The 18,897-nt window shown below is 39.2% G+C and overlaps 4 protein-coding genes across 5 annotated transcripts; 2 read left to right on the plus strand and 2 right to left on the minus strand.

The window, feature by feature from the left end:
- The first annotated feature begins 4,758 nt into the window (after positions 1-4,758).
- On the plus strand, positions 4,759-7,228 carry LOC101293053 (probable protein phosphatase 2C 63-like). Its single transcript, XM_004289684.1, has 4 exons — positions 4,759-5,190; positions 5,341-5,711; positions 6,361-6,597; positions 6,693-7,228. The coding sequence occupies exons 1-4, from the start codon at positions 4,920-4,922 to the stop codon at positions 6,963-6,965; spliced, it is 1,152 nt and encodes a 383-aa protein (XP_004289732.1). The 5' UTR covers positions 4,759-4,919; the 3' UTR covers positions 6,966-7,228.
- An 853-nt stretch (positions 7,229-8,081) lies between these two features.
- Positions 8,082-9,902, plus strand: LOC101293354 (zinc finger SWIM domain-containing protein 7-like). The gene is made up of 5 exons (XM_004289685.1): positions 8,082-8,167; positions 8,257-8,278; positions 8,357-8,462; positions 8,935-9,042; positions 9,133-9,902. The coding sequence occupies exons 1-5, from the start codon at positions 8,107-8,109 to the stop codon at positions 9,232-9,234; spliced, it is 399 nt and encodes a 132-aa protein (XP_004289733.1). The 5' UTR covers positions 8,082-8,106; the 3' UTR covers positions 9,235-9,902.
- A 2,681-nt stretch (positions 9,903-12,583) lies between these two features.
- Positions 12,584-14,420, minus strand: LOC101293643 (3-oxo-Delta(4,5)-steroid 5-beta-reductase-like). Of its 2 annotated transcripts, XM_004289687.1 has the most exons (3): positions 14,338-14,420; positions 14,143-14,215; positions 12,584-13,856 (listed from the first exon to the last, which is right to left on the minus strand). In XM_004289687.1, the coding sequence occupies exons 2-3, from the start codon at positions 14,179-14,181 to the stop codon at positions 12,726-12,728; spliced, it is 1,170 nt and encodes a 389-aa protein (XP_004289735.1). In that variant the 5' UTR covers positions 14,182-14,215; positions 14,338-14,420; the 3' UTR covers positions 12,584-12,725. The 2 variants fall into 2 exon arrangements, with proteins under 2 accessions (XP_004289735.1, XP_004289734.1); XM_004289686.1 differs by lacking the exon at positions 14,338-14,420 and having other exon boundaries at positions 14,143-14,306.
- A 799-nt stretch (positions 14,421-15,219) lies between these two features.
- LOC101294120 (pentatricopeptide repeat-containing protein At5g02860-like) lies at positions 15,220-18,119 on the minus strand. The gene has a single exon (XM_004289688.1). It carries the CDS (start codon positions 18,117-18,119, stop codon positions 15,669-15,671), a length of 2,451 nt encoding a protein of 816 aa, XP_004289736.1. The 3' UTR covers positions 15,220-15,668.
- Positions 18,120-18,897: the final 778 nt, after the last annotated feature.

Below are 18,897 nucleotides of genomic sequence, written 5' to 3' on the forward strand. Positions count from 1 at the left end.
TAAACCCTATAAAGCCGACGAAATAGACTATATTTCGTCGGCTTTAGTTATTTTTTATTTTTTTATTACACACTTTAGCCGACGAATATCTTAAATGTTTCGTCGGCTAAAATCTGGGATGATAACCGACGACATGTTTTTGGTCGGCTAAACTCTGGGACTATAGCCGACGACTTCTTCATGTGTCGTTGGCTAAAGTCACCACAGACGACCTTTTCCCGACGAAATCTTAGCCGACGAGCTTTCGTCGGCTAAGATCTTAGCCGACGAATTAAGCTAACAGGCCGACGAAAATTTTTCTTCGGCTAAAGTGCTTGTCCTGGTAGTGATAGTGTGAGTTGGGCTATTTTTAAAATTTCCTAGAACAATTAGAGAGATGTTCTAAGATAATGTGTGCCTTGCTCTTATGTGACTAAGATAAGGAATCTATATTCCGCATAGTGATAGGTTTACAAGTTGAGAAATTTTATTAACACATCACTAATTACTAGATACACATATCATACTTAATACACCACCTATTAAATTTACTGTTTTAAAATTTCAATAGATACACATACCCAAATTTTTTACAATACCCTCATTTAAAATACACAACTTATAATTCACTAAATACACATATTTTCTAGATCTAAAAGAAAATTCACATTAGTGAGATCTCTTGAGTCACGAGGACACGATTTTGCTTGAGATCTCAATGGCAAGCAAACTAGAAGAGTATATATATAATTATATATATATAGCACCATCTCAAGTTCTAGTTTGGTGTTCAAACGTAAATGTTTTTGAACGATGTCCTAGCATGTGTGAACAGTAAAAAATAAATTTTCCAACTTCAATTTGTACTATCTAATCAAACAACAAACCCTAAAATCTAAATTTTGTAGTAGATCAATTTTAATCAAAGATAGAGAAGTCATACCTCGCTTAGGGGTTGAAAAAAACCACTGAAATCTATTACGTTGTCTTTAGTTTTTGCTTGAAACTATAGCCTTTGTTAGCTATTTCTGATTAGGTTAGGGCTTGGTATCTTCACATATGTTGTTCTCGTAGAGGAGAATAATAGTCTTAAGCGAGATATTTTTTTTTTCAACTAGGTTTCTTTATTTTTGATAGAAATGTCTCTTTTGGTAATTTTATGTACATATAAAGTCTTATCTAATTTGTATAAAAAAGTGATGTGTATTTAACATTTAGGGATGTGTTAATAAAATTTCTCTTACAGGTTATAATACGATTATGTTTTCCTTATCTATACCGGAATGGTACGTACTCGATCTGTAATAAGATATCAATTAATAAGATACAACTATTTCACGATTTTCTATTCTCTTGTTATCTCTTTTTGTTTCTACCGTTTATACTTAAACAAGAGACAATTTTGGTAATTAAAAAAAAAAATTACACGTGCACGTGAAGGAATGGTTCATTACAAAAAAAAAAAAAGAAAAAAGGAATGGTTCAATAACAAACATACCAAATCCAAAGAAAATTACTCCTATATATAATGCCACCACAAACAAATCTCATGTATCTCTCAATCTTGGGCCCTCCTAATTAAAACATGATTTCCTGCAATTCTCCGGCGTTTTCTTGTCTCCGAGGGCCACCGGTGCTTTACCGCCCTAAAAAGCCCTCCAAAGAAAACCCTATCTTAACCTATGCAGACCTTCAGCTTGGTCAAGACCTCAAATCTTCCCCGCTCCCACCCTTGAACCGTTTCCTCAAGTTCTTCTTCGAAGTCATCACTCACACCGAAACACACCCCTCAAAAGAACTAGGTCATCTACCCCAAGTTTTTTGCCCCAGCTGGAAGCTGGACCCTCTCATCACTCTGAAGCTCATATTTTGTTTTAGAATATTGGGGCAGCCTAACAAAGAAGGGTTTTATAAAGCCGTCCTCTTTCTCCACAAATTCCACCCCAAAACCCTAGCCTTGAATCTAATGATTTTTAGGGATTTGGAATGGTTCGAAGATTTATTGGAGATTCTTAATAGGGTTTTGGAGGACTCCATTGATACATTTGCAACCGAAAAGAGGGCAAGGGATAGACCACAGTATGGCAGGAATTATGGCAAGAAAAAAGAGAAGACACAAGTTGAAGAACTACTGGAAAGAACAGATGAACTTTCAAAGACGACAATAGCAATCATGAGGTACCAAAACGACGATGCTTACCGGTACTTGCACGACCGGATATCTGAGTTGTTTGCTGAGAGTTTAAAATCAGATCTCAGTCTGATGGAGTCGGATGAGATTGAAAAAATTAGCTATGCTTCCAAATTTTGTCCTTCAATTGATTCTGCATACGATAAAGCAACCCTCATCTGTGAAAACATAGCAAAGAAGATCTTCCCGCGATGTGGTTATGCCGAATACAGAGATCTTAAAGAAGCTGATTACCCTTGTAGGGTTCGTGATCGTCTGCAGGAACATGTATTAATTCCTCTACGTAAAGCGATTGGATCACAGAAGATGAAGAAGTCATCAATGGAAACCGGTAAGGCGCTGATTGCTCTGGAAACATATAGGAAGATTTTCAGACCTGAGGGTGACAATGTAAGCAACTTAGGATTGTTTAAGCATTACATGAATATGATTCACATCATGTCACCAAAGGAGAATAATGATATGTTAGACTTTGGCGACGGAATTAAACTCCCTACCCAAATAATAGCTTCGTTGTTGAACAAGGAAAGTACTGCAGAGCTTGAATGGAGGAGGCTAGTCCAAGAGTTTTCAAGCCAAGGAAAGCTACTAAATTGTGTTGCAGTGTGTGACATTTCGCCTAGCATGACAGGGACATTCAAGGAGACGGCTTGTGTTTCAATGGGGTTATTGATTTCGGAATTGAGTGGAAACCCATGGAAAGGAAGAGTTTTCTCCTTCAACGAGTTTCCCAACTTGTACAATGTTGAAGGAGATAATCTTCGATCCAAATGCGAGTTCATGAGGCAAATAGAGTGCACCGAGAAACTAAGTTTTGCATCGATTTACGACCAGCTTTTGCAGATTGCCATCACAGAAAAGCTCAGCAAGACGAAGATGCCTAGAATGATCTTTGTTTTCACCTACAAAGATTTTGTGACTTCCTCCAAAAACAACTGGGTGCAGGATTACAAAGAGGCTTGGGATAATTACAGAAATAGAGGGTATTCAACTGTGCCACAGATAGTGTTTTGGAATCTGAAGGATCCAATTGCCGAGCCGGTTGTGTTTGGTAGCCCTGTGAAGAACCAGCATGGAGGAATGATTGTAACTGGATTTTCCAACGTCCTGCTCAAACTGTTCTTCAATGGACTTAAAGATTCAAGAACATATGCAGCTGCAGCAGCTCAATTCCGTGGATATTATGATTTTGATATAGTTTCAGTACTCAAATATGTTCCTAAGTTAGAGGATTTGATGGAATGTGCAATTTCTAGAGAGGATTTTAAGGACCTGCTTCTATTTGACTGATGTAAAAACGTATCAATAATGCATAATGTAATAATTTCGTATGTGCTCAGTTTCTTAACCATATAGAAGTCCAACAAAAAGTTTGCTGGATTGAATTGAAAATAAAGTTGAGGATCCTCATCCTCAATTAATCAATCATTTGTTGGTGCTGCGACTAATGATCAAGTTTGATAATCACATTTTGACCTAACAATATTTCTTTTCACATATCTTTTCTTATGAAAAATCATTGCCATTGTAACGAGGAAATTTCATTCTAGTTATCGAAAGACAACAATGACTCCAACTGTACTCGATCTATAACGAAACATTTTTGAACAATTTCTGGCACCCTCCCTGCCTAGATTGAAACCAGCATGAAGTGATATAGTCACAGCACCCTTAACTTGAATTTTGGAGAACTCTTGAAAGTAAAAACACACCATTTGGTCAATGTTTCATGCTCACTCCTCCAAGTGTTTGTAACTAACCTCCCTTCTCTTGGTTCTTCTTCACACCTAGATAAGGGACAAACACTCTTTCTTAATGCTGACATTTTGTTTCGACCTCTTTGTTTAGTGTATGTGAATGCAAAAGTCTGGTCTAGCTATCCTTGTTTTCTTTTTCTTCTTTCTTCAACAAACTTTGTTTTCTTGTGCTTTGATAAAGGAAGAAATTTCCAACTCATCCAAGTAAACTCATACGCTTACTCGAAAATCAACTTTAATTTGGTGAATGATCAGCAATAACATGACAAACATTAGGTTATTTTGGTTAAATATTTAGGGTCAGACAAGAACAAAAGTTAGGCAAATTAGTAAGCTTATGCCATGGATCAAAAGACCAAATGATTTTATTCGGCATTCGTCCAAAGCGTTAAAAATCTTGTTTACGAAGAAAAAACTAAATAAACAAAAGAAAAGTAACTATAACAAAAAAAAAGACGATAACAATTTCACGAATTACTTATTGTCAAACCGCATCAGTTAAGTTTTGAACTAAAAATCATCATTGACTAACTTTACAAGTAAAAATAACTTAACTTTTACGGCATACGCTTAACTGACACACGATATGTACACTTATAAAGATCCAAAGAAGAGCTAGCTGTAAATTTCAGTTACAAGTAAGCAACGTACCTTCCGTTTTTACTTAATCCGCGTGATTAATCGTATTTAATACCCATCTTAACTTGTAGCCTACGAATAGTAAAAAATGGAATAAAAATAAAAATAAAAATCTTGGTGACCGAAAGAAAGTGCAAAGACTACGCGGAAGAGTATAAAAAAAGATCGATTCTTTAGTTTTCCGCTGTTTCACATTCCAGCAGTCTTCCTTTTCCTTTTCTTCTTCACGCGTTCTCCTCCCACGACTTACTTTGCTCTGTTCTTTAAATTTCTCCCAAAACCCACATAGTTCAACCCAACCAACCCAGATTGATTTATTGATTCAGACCCAGAAACCCAGATTGGTTAGTTACATGATGTTGAGGGCGATTTCGAGGCCGTTTGAGCGGTGTTGTGGGTTGAGGATTGGGAGTAGCGGCGGTGATGGGCTGCTTTGGCATACCGACTTGAAGCCTCACGCCTCCGGTGACTACTCGATCGCTGTGGTTCAGGCCAACTCGAGCCTTGAGGATCAGGGGCAGGTGTTTACTTCTCCCTCTGCCACGTACGTCGGCGTTTATGACGGTCACGGCGGCCCGGAAGCTTCTAGATTCGTCAACAACAATCTCTTCCCTTTCTTGCACAGTATGTTTTGTTTTGTTTTTTTTTTTTTTAAGGTTCAATGTTTCTGAATTTTAGGGTGTTGGGTTTAAGGTAGAACTGGGGGTTTTGTTTTGTACTTTTGTTTGAGTTTGTAGTTTAAAATTCTGAGGCTTTAAGGTTGAATATGTGTAGAGTTTGCGACGGAGCAAGGTGGGTTATCTGTGGATGTGATTAAGAAGGCGTTTAGTGCTACCGAGGAGGAGTTTCTGCGTTTGGTGAAGCAATCGTGGCCGGTGAAGCCGTCAATTGCTTCTGTGGGATCATGTTGTTTGGTCGGGGCTATAACGAATGATGTTTTGTATGTGGCGAATTTGGGGGACTCTAGAGCAGTGCTTGGCCGGAAAATTAACGGGAGTAGGAGCAAGGTGGTGGCGGAACGGTTGTCAACTGATCATAATGTGGGTGATGAGCAGGTCAGGAGAGAAGTTGAAGCACTTCATCCTGATGATTCGCATGTGGTGGTGTATACTCGCGGAGTTTGGAGAATAAAGGGCATAATTCAGGTATAATGGTGCTCTTTGTCAAGATTTATGTAGCTCTATTCTGATTGTAATTAATTTATGTGGTTGTTTTGGGGTGAAATGCAATTTAGTACGAGGCATTGTATATATATTGTACGAGATTGTGTTATGTATTTGAGTGTTTCTGGTCGTAACATGTTACTTCTAGTGTGGCAGTTTATCATGTCAGTTTGCTACGTCAGTTCAATATTCACATTCATACTGAACATTCTAAGGGGCCATTGCCTGGTGCAGTGGTCAAATTTGGGATTCCAAGTATGCAAGTTTGATGTTTTTCTCATTGCTTTATCCATTTCCTTCTTTTTCTCTGAGAAACTTATTCTACTTGCTTCTTGTATTCTTAGATATCTAAAGAGTTGTGTGTTCCAGGAATATTATCCTCCGCCTCCTGGTCCAGCATCTCTTACAGGTAAGTTAGAAGTGTTAGAATCCATGCATTAGATGTACATGATGAAGACCCCAGCAGTGTAACTGCAGCTCATATATGTGTAGGGAGTTTTATCTTTTATTTTTGTCTTTGGAACTTTGTTGAGCTTGTAAATATCTAGTTTTTTATTTCTTTCAATTTTAAGTGTAATGTATTGCATACCGTGACCAAGGTTGTGACTTAGAAGTATCTTTTTATTTTCAGGTGTCAAGATCTATTGGGGATGTTTATCTAAAGAAGCCTGAGTTTAACAGAGACCCATTGTACCAGCAGTTTGTGACCCCCGTTCCTATGAAGCGGCCAGTGGTGACAGCAGAGCCGTCCATCCTCACTAGAAACATCAAGCCACAGGATATGTTTTTGATATTCGCATCAGATGGCCTCTGGGAACAGTTGAGTGATGAGACAGCAGTAGAGCTTGTCTTCAAGAACCCCAGAGCTGTAAGTTCCCATACTTGATATAGAAACACTACCGCTAAAGAATTTCAATCTGTTATATTCAACAGGAGCTAAATTTATCACCTTGAACATTGCAGGGTATTGCCAAGAGATTGATAAGAGCTGCTCTCCATGAAGCTGCAAAGAAGAGAGAAATGAGATATGATGACATAAAGAAAATTGAAAAGGGAATTAGGCGGCATTTTCATGATGATATTACTGTCATCGTAGTCTATCTTGATCAGCACAAAAGCTCCTCAAAACGTAAAGTCGGGAACAATGCTCTAAGTTCCATCACCCAAGCACCTGTTGACATTTACTCGCTTAGTGCAGACGAAGCAGAACAGGATATGCATCATATCATTAAGTGAACTGAAGAAACTTTAGATTGTTGATATCCTAGCATAGGTAGAAGTTCAAATAACTAAAACACAGGGGAAGGATAGGAACTTGTTTTGGATTTGGCTTGGATATATATTAGATTCAGAACTTGATAGATTAGGTATACAAAGGGCTTGAGAATGCAGACTAGGTGTTAGTCTGCAGAAGTTTACTTTGGTGAATGACTAATTTTGTGGAGTTGAACATCCAATTTTGTAACTATGTTTTGGAAAAATTATATTACAAAACTCTTTCACCGATTGCCCGGTGTTCACCGGAGGCTTGTATAGGTTGCAGACATAAATTTTGAGTGTCTGATTAAGCGAGCAACAAACTGGATTATAAACAGTTTACTCTAGAATTATGCTCCGATTGTACTTTTGTAACTTCAAGAAATGGGATTGTGAAATTGGTTCTTACCCACCAGTATAGAGAAATACTCTTGATCTTGGTCAGTTCAAATGGTTGTATACTTGTATTCGATTCATCGATTGTGCATTCTTGATTCCTAATTTGCATGAATCAAGCATGGACCTTTATAAATACATGATTCTTATCAAGAGGCATTTATAGACAGAAAAAAAGGTCTTAGGAGAATCATTTTTAGCGACTACTTGTGACAAATTAAAAATGCTTTGTGGTTCAGCATTTATATTGAACCACACGATTCTTCAAAAATTTTCTAGGCCAAGAGAGTCTGTACCAGCAGATCATGTCAGACTGTTTTCTTCCCTAACTCATCGATAAGAGATTTGAGCCCGGCGAGATTATAACCTAGGCATGGAGTTTCCACTCGAGAGGCTCTTAATTACCAACTCGACCACTGAACTTAAATATCACTAAACCATAACTTGTTAGTTAGCGCCTAACCGGAAGTAAGTTGGTCATCAAATAACTGAAAAAAGCACTCATCGACCTACCGACTCTCTGTTTTCTTACTTTTTACTTCACCCTTTCTCCTATACAAAAGTTACTATATGTAAATTATGTACAGCTAAACGACCTCGCTTCACAAAAATTGTGGGAAAAAGGCGGCTACTCGTCTTAAAAGGACCAAATGATGTTCATCTCTTTCACCGGAACTCTAAAACCAAAACCCATTATTGAAAGGCCGAGCCGGACTGAGAGAATATGAGTGCAAGTGGTTTGGTTGCAGAGGCAGTCTGGAAGGCCATTGAATCGGCTGGCTCAGGTCTCTTTTTTCTTGTACCCTTTTCTCTTCATTTCGTCTTTTTCCACTCGCGAATAATAATAACACTGAATTTTTGTGAAATTGTGCAGTGACCCATGAACAGCTCTCTATGTTAGTCCCCTACCTGTTATGAGAAAGCTGTAGATTTCCCAGATAAATGTGACCGAATGTTTGCTGTTGTAAATTCAGGTTGCATTTCCTGTTTGGTAAGAACTTGGAGCGAGCAACTAGGATAATGGATCAAAGAGGTGTCAAGAGGATCTTTGGTGAGCCCAGTGGACGTTCTATATTTCAGGTTCACTTTTGTTTAGCTTCTGGGTTTTACTTTGTTTACTTGTTTTCAACTAAGTATTGGATTGTGGCCTTGGAGAAGTTTGGGCTATATATTTGTGATGAAGGTTACCTCTTTTGATGTTAATTTATGTGAAATCAGATGAAAAATCAATAATTTTGGTGTTCAGCTGCCTTGGCAGTGTATATTTTGATGGCTTGAACTTGAAAAATTGGAGCTTGGTTGAAAAACTGCTTTTATTGACCATTCGCTATTGACATTTGCATGAGAAGAAAAAGTAGTAGTCAATTTCAAGTACCTTGTGGTGTTGTACTATTGATGATTTTCTGTTTAGTGTAGCTTTTCAACCAGTCTTGTCAGAATTCTGAAAGCAAAAATCCTTCAGCTCTAATGCTCACCTTCATATTGGCCCTCAGTTTACTTTGTGTTGAAACAAGATTGAAATCTCACATCTCATTTCATGTTTTCTGGTTAGGTTGTAGGAGAATCCCGGAGGAAGGAGGAATACTTCTGTTTTGCCGAACACTATTGTGCTTGTTATTCATTCTTCTATGACATTGTAAACAGAGGAGAGCAGCTTTGTGTAAGTATCCTCCCTTGCTTGTTACTTCATAGCTCCTGATGTTAAATGGGAAACACGTTGTTCTTACTGTAACTTTGTTTCCTTGTGCAGTGCAAGCATCAGTTAGCGGCAAGACTTTCTGCAGCATTGGGAACATGCACTGATGAAAAGGTAGCTGATGACCAGCTAGCTCTATTGCTTTCCAATCTATGACATAAGTGGACAGAACCAAAATCTGATAATAGGAGTAGTTGAAGAGGTACTACAAGAGCAGGTCACAAATGAACTTGTTCATCTACTTGTCATACATGAACTGCAAGCATGATGTCAAATTATATATTGCGACTCTAGGAAATACAGATGTAGTTTATCCTATATTGTTTATAGAAAGCACTTAGCAGCCACACCTCCAATATTCCTCCAACAGGAATGTACATGTTCTTTGATCTGAAATAATTAAGCATTATCTGAAATATGGTTTTGTTTTAATGAAAGTTGTGTTACTGAATCATTTACTTTGTTAATGAAAGTTATATTTCTGGTTTTTCTACTTTCTCCGAGTTGCCTGACTGGTCTAGGTTGGATAATTTTGCCTGAATTTCAATCCGGACAGACAGTTCATTTCTTGAACTTGTTCAGTTCTTCTGTATACATTATTTGTATCGATACTTGAGTTGAAACTTGTTTCACCTTGATTCATATTGTTCCTGAAACACATGGCATCAGGTGCATCTCTGAAAGATGAGATACTGCGATATTTTCTTTTGTTCAAGTTTTGTCATCATACAACTGCATATGGATTTTTCTGGTTGGGCATTTAATTGATATACAACTAAAATTTACTGTGCATACCTGAAAACAAAAACAAGGGTCCCCTTTGGTTTCTTCCAAGAATGCTCTTAAAAGATTTGAAATTTATTTTTACACCAAACTTGTAGCCAATAATGTATAAAAGCTAATGAAGTATTGTAGTTGATCTGCTTCATCCTGATCAACACTTATTGAGTGATGTTGTAGGACTTTGAGAAAGTCAGGGATGATAAGAGGCACTTTCAAAGAAAGCACTTCAGCAATCTTTCACATCACTTGGATCCGACACAAAACAAATGCAATTCCATCAAAATCCTCATCACAAGGTCTGTTATTAGTTATTACTACTAGAAACAAACAATTACAACAACAGCAACAGCAAAAACAGGAAACAAGCAAAATGAAGGACAAAAACTTGGCCACAATCACATCAAGGAACAATTCTGTAAGACTTCATCTTGTCAATCCAAGAAACAAAGGAAGTTTTCGTGTTCCTAAAGCCAACAAAACCATGCTCCTTGCTCTTGTTCATACTGTCCACACTTGGATCAGCCCCAATCCGAAATATTCCACTCTTAGTGTGGCTTGTTAAGGGATGACTGTTCTGTCTACATATGTGCAGGATGTTGATTGATTCCAGAACCATGTCCATGACCATGATCAAATTGATTTTAGAACCATATCCAGCCAACCTCCGACATCAATTCTATTTTGTGGAGTTTGACAAGCTTGCTGCTACACTGGACAACAATGATATTCGGATAGGTTTTATCAGTTACACAGTGCAGTTTGCCACTAAATTACTAAAAATGTAAAAAACAAAAAGTGATCGTCTTCTGTATTCTTCTGTAGTTTGCGATCCCTAAAAACTGTCATAACAGCTGCTAGAACAATGCTCATATATTAAAAATAGATATATATATATATATATTTATGCTGATGTCTATAATTCTCATAATTCTAGCAGTAATCTGTAATCTCCAAGCTTACGAATCTTTGTAAGCTTAGGAATCTTTCTAATTATAGAGTGACCGTTATCAGTTGATTGAAACACGAACACCTCACTGCATTTCCATAATAAAGCGAACAATAAAATTCTATTATCCATTTCAGTAAAATTGATGACTGATAGCATTGTTCAACCATAAAAAAAATAAAAATAAAAAATAAAAAAAAAAGGTAGGCCTGCTGCAGTACCGAAGTCCCCGTAGCAGCGGGCAACTTTGCTAGTGTTATCTCAGATACAGAGGATGCCGACATCTTACATTATCCCGAACCTGAAATAACAAAAATCTGGTAAGATCGATAGATAGGAGAGTCGTTACATAACTATTACAAAAATGAGGCATACAGTCCTTGAAAGTGGTTTATAAGGCAAGTTTCACCTACAAAATCCCGGGTTCAAATCTCGCTCTCCTTGTTTAGAAGAAGAAAAAAAACGTGCAGGATTGAATACTGATTCATTTCAAGGTTCTTGTCATGTTATGAAGTTTACTCTTGTCAGAAATGTGCATACATCAGCTTCACCAGGAGAGTAGGGCACGTTTACTTTGTATTGCGTGTGTATTCTCTTGGTTACGTGACCAAAGTTCCTGCACTATTGTTCATATCTTTAACCAATAGCGATGTTGCCGGATTGCTTGCAGTTATGTAAATGATAGAGATGAATGTATATGATTAGCAATGTGCCGGATTGCTTGCAGTTATGTAAATGATAGAGATACGGCACCAAATAGCTATCAAATAAATACTACATTCTACAGCAACTACAGGTTAGCTGCAGATATTGGCAATCTAGGATTTGATGAAAAGTCAAATTGTACATACCTTGAAGTACTTATGCAGCATCCTATTACTTCATCTCAACTGATCTATACAACATCTTCCGCAGACCGTATGTATAGAACAAAATTGTATACAACAACATATTCATAATGTACTGCAGCTACTGTGTTTCAGAGAACAGAATCGTGTACAACGGCATTTTACATGACCCGTTCGCTCTCCATGCTCAAACAGGATACAACATGAGCATAAAAAGAGGTAAGGAAGTTATGTATAGAAGTGTCTATAGCTAAGAACATGCCACTCAACCGGCCAACCCATTCATTGAGGAAAGTTAGCTATGACCATTTATTTCTAGTACGGTCTAATAATTTGCACTCCTCCCACTTAGCAGTATGTGGATCAAGATCGCGAAGGTTGTCAACAAACTTATTTCCCTCATCTTGCCGATTGTGCTTGCAGTACCGATCTACAATGGAGTTGTATGCATTTTGGTTAGGTTTGCACCCATGCTTGATCATGTAACGTACCACATCAATGTCTTCAACAAACAATGAATCGGCTGCATAACTTGCCATAAATGAGTTTGTTGATCTACCAGTTGTCCATGAACTGCAAGCATGATGTGAAATTCAATATTGCAGCCTCTAGGAAATACAGTTATAGTGTATCATATAAGGTTATATAAATTCCTTAGCTTATAATGTACATATTCTTTGATTGGAAGATCCGCTACAAGCATTATAGAAATTTGGTTCTGTTGAATGGAAGTTATGTTACTGAAGCATTTACTTTGTTAAACCTTCTCTACTTTTATGGTTTTTCCACTTTCTCCTAGTTGCCTGAATTGGTCTTTCAGGTTTGGTGATTTTGGCTGGATTTTAATTGACAGCCACTGTTAAATGCATTTCTTGAACTTAAGTTACTCTGTATACATTTATACTGATACTTTCACAGCACTTGGTTCAGCACAAACAAATGTAATTTTATTTAAATCCTTAACAACAAGGTCTGTAATTACTACTACAAGCAAACAATTAGAACAGCAGCAACAGCAAAAGAAAAGAAACAAGGAAAAAATAAAGGATGAAAGCTTGGCCACAACCACATCAAGGAACAATTCTGTAAGACTTCATCTTGTCAATCCAAGAAAGGAAGGAAGTTTTCGAGTTCCTAAAGCCAACAAAACCATGCTCTCTGCTCTTATTCATACTGTCCATACTCGAATCAACCCCAATCCGAAATATAATATCCACCAGCCACCAGTTCCCAACTTCTTCCAATTTGGAAGGCACCAAATCATGCTTTCTCACAATCTCATCCCACACTGGCCCTTTATCTTTCATCATCTCCTCTACCCTCAACTCCTCATCAACTCCACCAGACTCGACCTCGAACTGATCAGCCAAAATCCCCCACAAATGCTTCCACCTGAACACATCCCCATTGCTGCAATTGAAAGCTTCATTCTTGGCATAAGGCTCCACAGCTGCCCATATCTCATGTTCAGCAATCATATCTGCATCAGAAGCATCCCAGAACCCCTCCCAAGTTCCTTTACTCCCCGGAAACCTCAACGGCTGCCCTTCATGCTTACAAATCGCAGCGTAAACACACAAACTCCCAATCGTATTTATCAAGCTATAAGGCGAAAACCCGAATATGATTCCCGGCCTATGCACAGACCATGTCAGCCCCTCCTTCTTCTTCACCTCCTCAAACAGAATATCCTCCATCACATAGTAGAAATTCGGGCAATCAAGCCTCGACGTGTCTTCGACATATGGTGGCTCATGCGGTTCGATTTTCCCAAACATCTCAAACGGACCTACGTATTGCTTCCGACCTGTCTGCATACATATGTGCTGCAAATTCGGCGCGTTTGGGATCACAGCATTCAAGACATTACTCAACATCTTTCCGTTGGCTTCACAGTTCTCAGCTTCAGATGGTTTGCTCGCCCATGTCACATAGAAAATGTGAGTGACATCAGTGAGCTGGGAGAGCTCTGTCTCTGTCTGTTCAGAGTCAGAGAGGTCACACTGGATGTACTGAATATGATGGTCAGCGTTCCACTGCGGCTGGGGGCGCCTTGCCACGCCGTAGACCTTCCACGGCCCGCCGGGAGTGTCAGGCAGCGGAAGAATCTCGGCAAGGCTGTTTCCGACGATTCCGGTGACACCAAGTACTAGTGCCACGCTCTGGTACTTGGGCGGTTCATCGTCTGGACCAAACTTTTTCTGATAATGGATACACATCAATCATCAAATCTGGGAATGAATAATCAAAGAAACAAACTGAGGGTTTTACACAATGAGGTTGGTCTAGTGGAAACATGCTAGGGCGGACGCTGTAAGAATTCTCCTGGTAACAGGAGGTCTTTGGTTCGAATCCCAACTTGTAAAAAACATCCCTTGGGGAGAGTTCATACCTACAAATTGCTCCTGACCTCGGAGTGGTAGCTTACTCGACTACCATTTTTTGTAACCAAAAAGAAACAAACTGAGGGTTTTGAGAATCACTTGCCTTTGCAGCTCCTATGGCTCCTGCCCACCACCAGCTCATTTTGTGATGTCTGAAATTCTACGTTCTTTGGTTTCTGGAGACAGCTCTATACTTGTTATGTTCAAGTTTTATGGACTATACTCTTTTTCTTTTTCCTTTGGTATCTATTTATATATGATATATTGCTCTAGGTCTAATGTATCGAACGGTCCAAACCTGAATTTTGGTGAATGATTATCATATATCTGCATGCAAGTCACGGGGAGTGGTTTGGTTTTGCTACGTTGGTTTTTGGATTTGGTGGACAATTGGGCATATGGTTAGCATGCGTGGACGTTGGGGTTGTCCAGACTTATGGTTGATGTCTGGTGAGGTATGAAAGTATGAACTTGATGAGTCATGACTTGCAGTTACGGAAATGTTATCTCTAATACCGAGGATCTGAGAGTTCAAAACTAATTTAGATGGGACTTCAAATTTGAAATGTTTGTGTGACAAGAGAGCAACCTTATCATTGAGAAACAGTTCTGCTGATAGGAAAAAATGCCTAACATTTCACACTAATCCGAACCCGAAATAACAAAAATCTGGTAAGATAGATAGAAGGGTCGTTATATAATCATTGCAAAATGTGGTATATAGTTCTTGAAGACGGTTTACAAGGCAAGTTTTAAGTTTTAACCAACCAAATCCCCGGTTCAAATTTGGTTCGCCTTGTTATAAGAAGAAAAACGTGTGGGGATTGAATACTGATTCATTTCAAGGCTCTTGTCATATTATGAAGTTTATTCTTATCAGAAAATGCTCTTGTCATATTATGAAGTTTATTCTTATCAGAAATGTGCATACATCAGGTTCACTAGGAGAAGTGAGCACGTTTACTTTGTATTTCGTGTGTGTATTCTCTTGGTTACTTGACCAAGTTCCTGCACTATTGTTCATATCTTTAACCAATAATGCCAGATTGCTTGCAGTTATATATTGATAGAGATGAATGCATATGATTATCTATTGAAGCCACCATAGTTATCCTCACAACCATCAGTCTTGATCATCATTCATCAGGCAGAATAGCAAATAGAAATGTTGAAATAAGTACTCTTATATAAAGGTCAGGCAATGATATGTTTCATTGTTTGAGATACGGCACAAAATAGCCATCAAATTATAATATATAACAAGCTACATTCTACAGCAACCACGTACAGGTTAGCTGCAGATATTGGCAAGCCAGGATTGATGAAGAGTCTAATTGTACATACCTTGAAGTAGTTATGCAGCATTCCTCTACTAGCTATACAACATCTGCCGCAGACCGTATATATTGAAAAAAATTGTATACAACAACATATTCACAATATTCTACAGCTACTGTGTTTCAGAGAACAGAATCGTGTACAACGACATTTTACATGACCCGTTCTCGCCTCCATGCTCAAACAGGATACAGCATGAGCATTAAAATAGGTGAGGAAGGACTTGATGTATTGAAGTGTCTATAGCTAAGGACATGCCACTCAACCGGCCAACCCATTCATAGAAGAAAGTTATGACCATTTATTTCTAATACGGTCTAGTAATCTGCTGTCCTCCCCCGTCGCAATATGTGGATCAAGTTCGCGAAGGTTGTCAACAAACTTCTTTCCCTCATCTTGTCGATTGTGCTTGCAGTACCAATCTACAATGGAGTTGTATGTATTCTGGTTAGGTTTGCACCCATGCTTAATCATGTACCGTACCACATCAATGGCTTCAACAAACAATGAATCGGCTGCATAACTTGCCACAAAGGTGTTGTAAGTGATTACATCTGGAGAAATCCCGGAAGCACCCATCTCTGAGAATATCCGTGAAGCGTCTCTCATACGACCATTTCTACAATAAGCATAGATAACAGTATTGTAGGAAATTATATCCGGCTTTATTCCCTTCTCCATAATCTCCCTTAGAAAAGTTTCCGACTTCTCAAAATCTTCTGAGCGACTGTACATATACATCACACTATTGTATGTCGTCAAGCTAGGAGTGTAACCCATTTCATTCATGAATCTCAATATCTCACTTGCTTTTGAGACCATCTGCCTCCGACCATATATTGATAACATGGCATTCAGTGTAGTTATGTCAGGTGAAAACCCTTTCTTTCTCAGTTCCAAGAAGGCATGTTCTGTTTCCAACAAGAGGTCGCTCTTACTAAAAACAAGAACAAGTGTCTTTAAGACCACAGCATGCGGTTCAATTACAGCAGAGTATATTTCTTCAGCCAAGATATGCATGCGTTCCATTTCTTTGCCATTGGCGTAAGCATGGAGAAGAGAACTATATGTAAGCTCATTGGGTTTGCAACGACCATTCTTCATTTCAGCAAGTATTTTCTCAGACTGTTCCCAAAGCCCACCTCGAGCCAATGCTGCCAAAACAGCATTATATGAGGAAAGGTCTGGGGTAATTCCAGCTTCTTGCATACTCTTATACACCTCCACGGCTTGGTCAAAAGAACCACATCGGCTGTATGCACTGATTAGGGTGTTAAAAGTATCCCTCTCAGGTACAAATCCTGCCCTCTTCATCTCTCTGAACACCCCCGACACTTCTGAGTCCATCCCATTTTGGCCAAATACTGCCAAAAGTGTATTCCAAGTAACAATATCCGGGGTGCACTTACATGCATTTATCTCTTCAAGAACATTCATCATTTCTGTGAACTTTCCCCTATTTCCGTGCATCTTGATAAGGGCATTAAAGGTACAAATGTTTGGCTTGCAACCAGAACCTCTCATCTCCTCAAAGACCCTCATTGCAGCCTCATCCTTCCCAGCCTTCTCATATCCTGAGAAAAGGGTGGTGTAGGTAAAAACATCAGGTTTAATCCCCCTTTCCACCATCTGGCTTTTCAGGGCCATTGCTTCCTCCAACAAACCATCTCTTGCATAAGCTGATATCAATGAATTGTAAGACACAATGCTTGGGGAAAACCCATTAAGCTCCATGTCTTTCAACACCTCCATTGCTTCCTTAGTCCTCCGAGACTTCCCATAAACATCCAACAACGCGTTATACGTGACCTTATCAGGTGCAAACCCTGCTGCTTTCATCTCCTCAAAAACCTCAGCAGCCTCTACATACAAAGACCCCCGCCGACAACAAGTTATCAGCGTGTTATAAGTATAAGAATCCGGGGCAATCCCGGCACTCTTCATGCCCTCAACAATAGCTTTTATCTTATGCCAAGGAGTACCCATTTTCCCATACACATTCAAAACCACATTGTAAGTTATCAAAGTGGGCTTGCACCCCTCCTCCTCCATTTTCTTAAAAACCGAAACCGCCTCCCTGTACCTCCCATTACTAGCACAAGCAGTAATCAAAGAGGTGTAAGCATAAACATCAAGATCAAATCCATCCTTATGTAAACTCCTAAACAACGAAGCGGCACTCGAAACCCGGCCCATTTTCCCAAGAATGCTAATAACCACAGACACAACAGAACCACTCAAAATGTAGCTACAATCATCACGCTTCCTGAACCACTCAAACACACTCACAGCCAGCTCGAATTTCTTGTAAAAAGCCAAGCCTTTAACAATACCCAGAACATCCAAAGACAAAGAATCCAAGCTAGACCCGAACTCATCTCTATGCAACTCAACTAGACTATGAAGCTGTTCATCTAGCTTAGAGGAGTCAAAGGGTGAGTTGATTAAGGAGTCTAGGATGTGCTGACCTTGGGAGGAGAGACGGTGGTGGGACCAGGGCTTGCCGCGGTTGGAGTCACGCGAGCGGCCGATGCGCGTGCGGCTTCTGGGATAAGAGGGGTGTTGGGATTGTGGGGAGGAGAGGAGTTCATGGAGAATTGGGGTGATGGGTGGTGGTGGAGGTGGAGGGAGAGGTGGTGGTGGAGATGGGTTTTGGGTTTGGTGGTGGTTGGGGAAGAAGGGCTTAGAGGAGGAGGGAGGTGGGTTAGGGAGGAGAAGAGGGAGAGCCATTTTGTCAGCCATTAACAAATGGGAGGAGCTGTGAAGGTTTTGGGTTTAGTGGCTGTGGGGGTATAGATAAAGGAGGGATTTTTTTGTTTGTGGGTTGGTTAAAAAAAACAATCTTCTTTTGTTTGAAGGGTACAGAGGTAAAATAGGTGGGACTCTCAGAACACAGTCAACACACACTCAAAACGACTTGGCGTTATCAACCGGCCTCATCACCTCCACGGCTCCACCCCCTTCCTCTCCGGCAAGTCCTCGTCGCCGCTGGCCAAACCTTCTCTCGTGGCCGTGCCTCCTTCACAGGTTCAATAAGGAAAACTTTTTCTTGCTGCTATTTTGAAGCAAAACGATGAGAACTAGAGAGCAAAACTACAGCAGTAGTGCTGCTACAGTTCTTGTAGATTAATTGGTAACTTTATATATTCAATATCTGGTCTGGTCTTGCATTCAAAAGGTTACAGTATTGATGCAGTGAGTAAAGCAGATATTGTTCTTAGTATCTTGGGAATGACCGATGTCTGAACCTTAATGAGTCCAGTCAAAAGATGGGATTCATCTGCCATAATATGGTCATGCGTTTGTGGGAGCATTACCCTATATACTGAAGATTTTGCTGGTTATGCGCAAGCTTTTGCTTTTGAACTATGATGTTTAGACATTTCTCTCGGCAACACTCCTTATTCCCTAGGGAATGCCGAATAAAAGCTCTTTATGATTATGTTTTTTGATCTTTTCCTATACAAATGTTTTGATGCTTATTCTATTTTGATGTGTACTCTAATCAATTAGCTCTTTC

The sequence above is a fragment of the Fragaria vesca genome, linkage group LG2, assembly GCF_000184155.1.
Source record: "Fragaria vesca subsp. vesca linkage group LG2, FraVesHawaii_1.0, whole genome shotgun sequence".
NCBI lineage: Eukaryota > Viridiplantae > Streptophyta > Magnoliopsida > Rosales > Rosaceae > Fragaria > Fragaria vesca.

Excerpts from the sequence above, each read along its gene's own strand:
- LOC101293053 (XM_004289684.1), top strand. The coding sequence starts at position 4,920 with ATGATGTTGAGGGCGATTTCGAGGCCGTTTGAGCGGTGTTGTGGGTTG. Across the intron at positions 5,191-5,340 it reads TCTCTTCCCTTTCTTGCACA|AGTTTGCGACGGAGCAAGGT; the intron begins GTATGTTTTGTT and ends GAATATGTGTAG. Across the intron at positions 5,712-6,360 it reads GAATAAAGGGCATAATTCAG|GTGTCAAGATCTATTGGGGA; the intron begins GTATAATGGTGC and ends TTTTATTTTCAG.
- LOC101293354 (XM_004289685.1), top strand. The coding sequence starts at position 8,107 with ATGAGTGCAAGTGGTTTGGTTGCAGAGGCAGTCTGGAAGGCCATTGAA. Across the intron at positions 8,168-8,256 it reads CATTGAATCGGCTGGCTCAG|TGACCCATGAACAGCTCTCT; the intron begins GTCTCTTTTTTC and ends GAAATTGTGCAG. Across the intron at positions 9,043-9,132 it reads ACAGAGGAGAGCAGCTTTGT|TGCAAGCATCAGTTAGCGGC; the intron begins GTAAGTATCCTC and ends TTCCTTGTGCAG.
- LOC101293643 (XM_004289687.1), bottom strand. The coding sequence starts at position 14,181 with ATGAGCTGGTGGTGGGCAGGAGCCATAGGAGCTGCAAAG. Across the intron at positions 13,857-14,142 it reads GAGCCATAGGAGCTGCAAAG|AAAAAGTTTGGTCCAGACGA; the intron begins GCAAGTGATTCT and ends ATCCATTATCAG.
- LOC101294120 (XM_004289688.1), bottom strand. The coding sequence starts at position 18,119 with ATGGCTGACAAAATGGCTCTCCCTCTTCTCCTCCCTAACCCACCTCCC.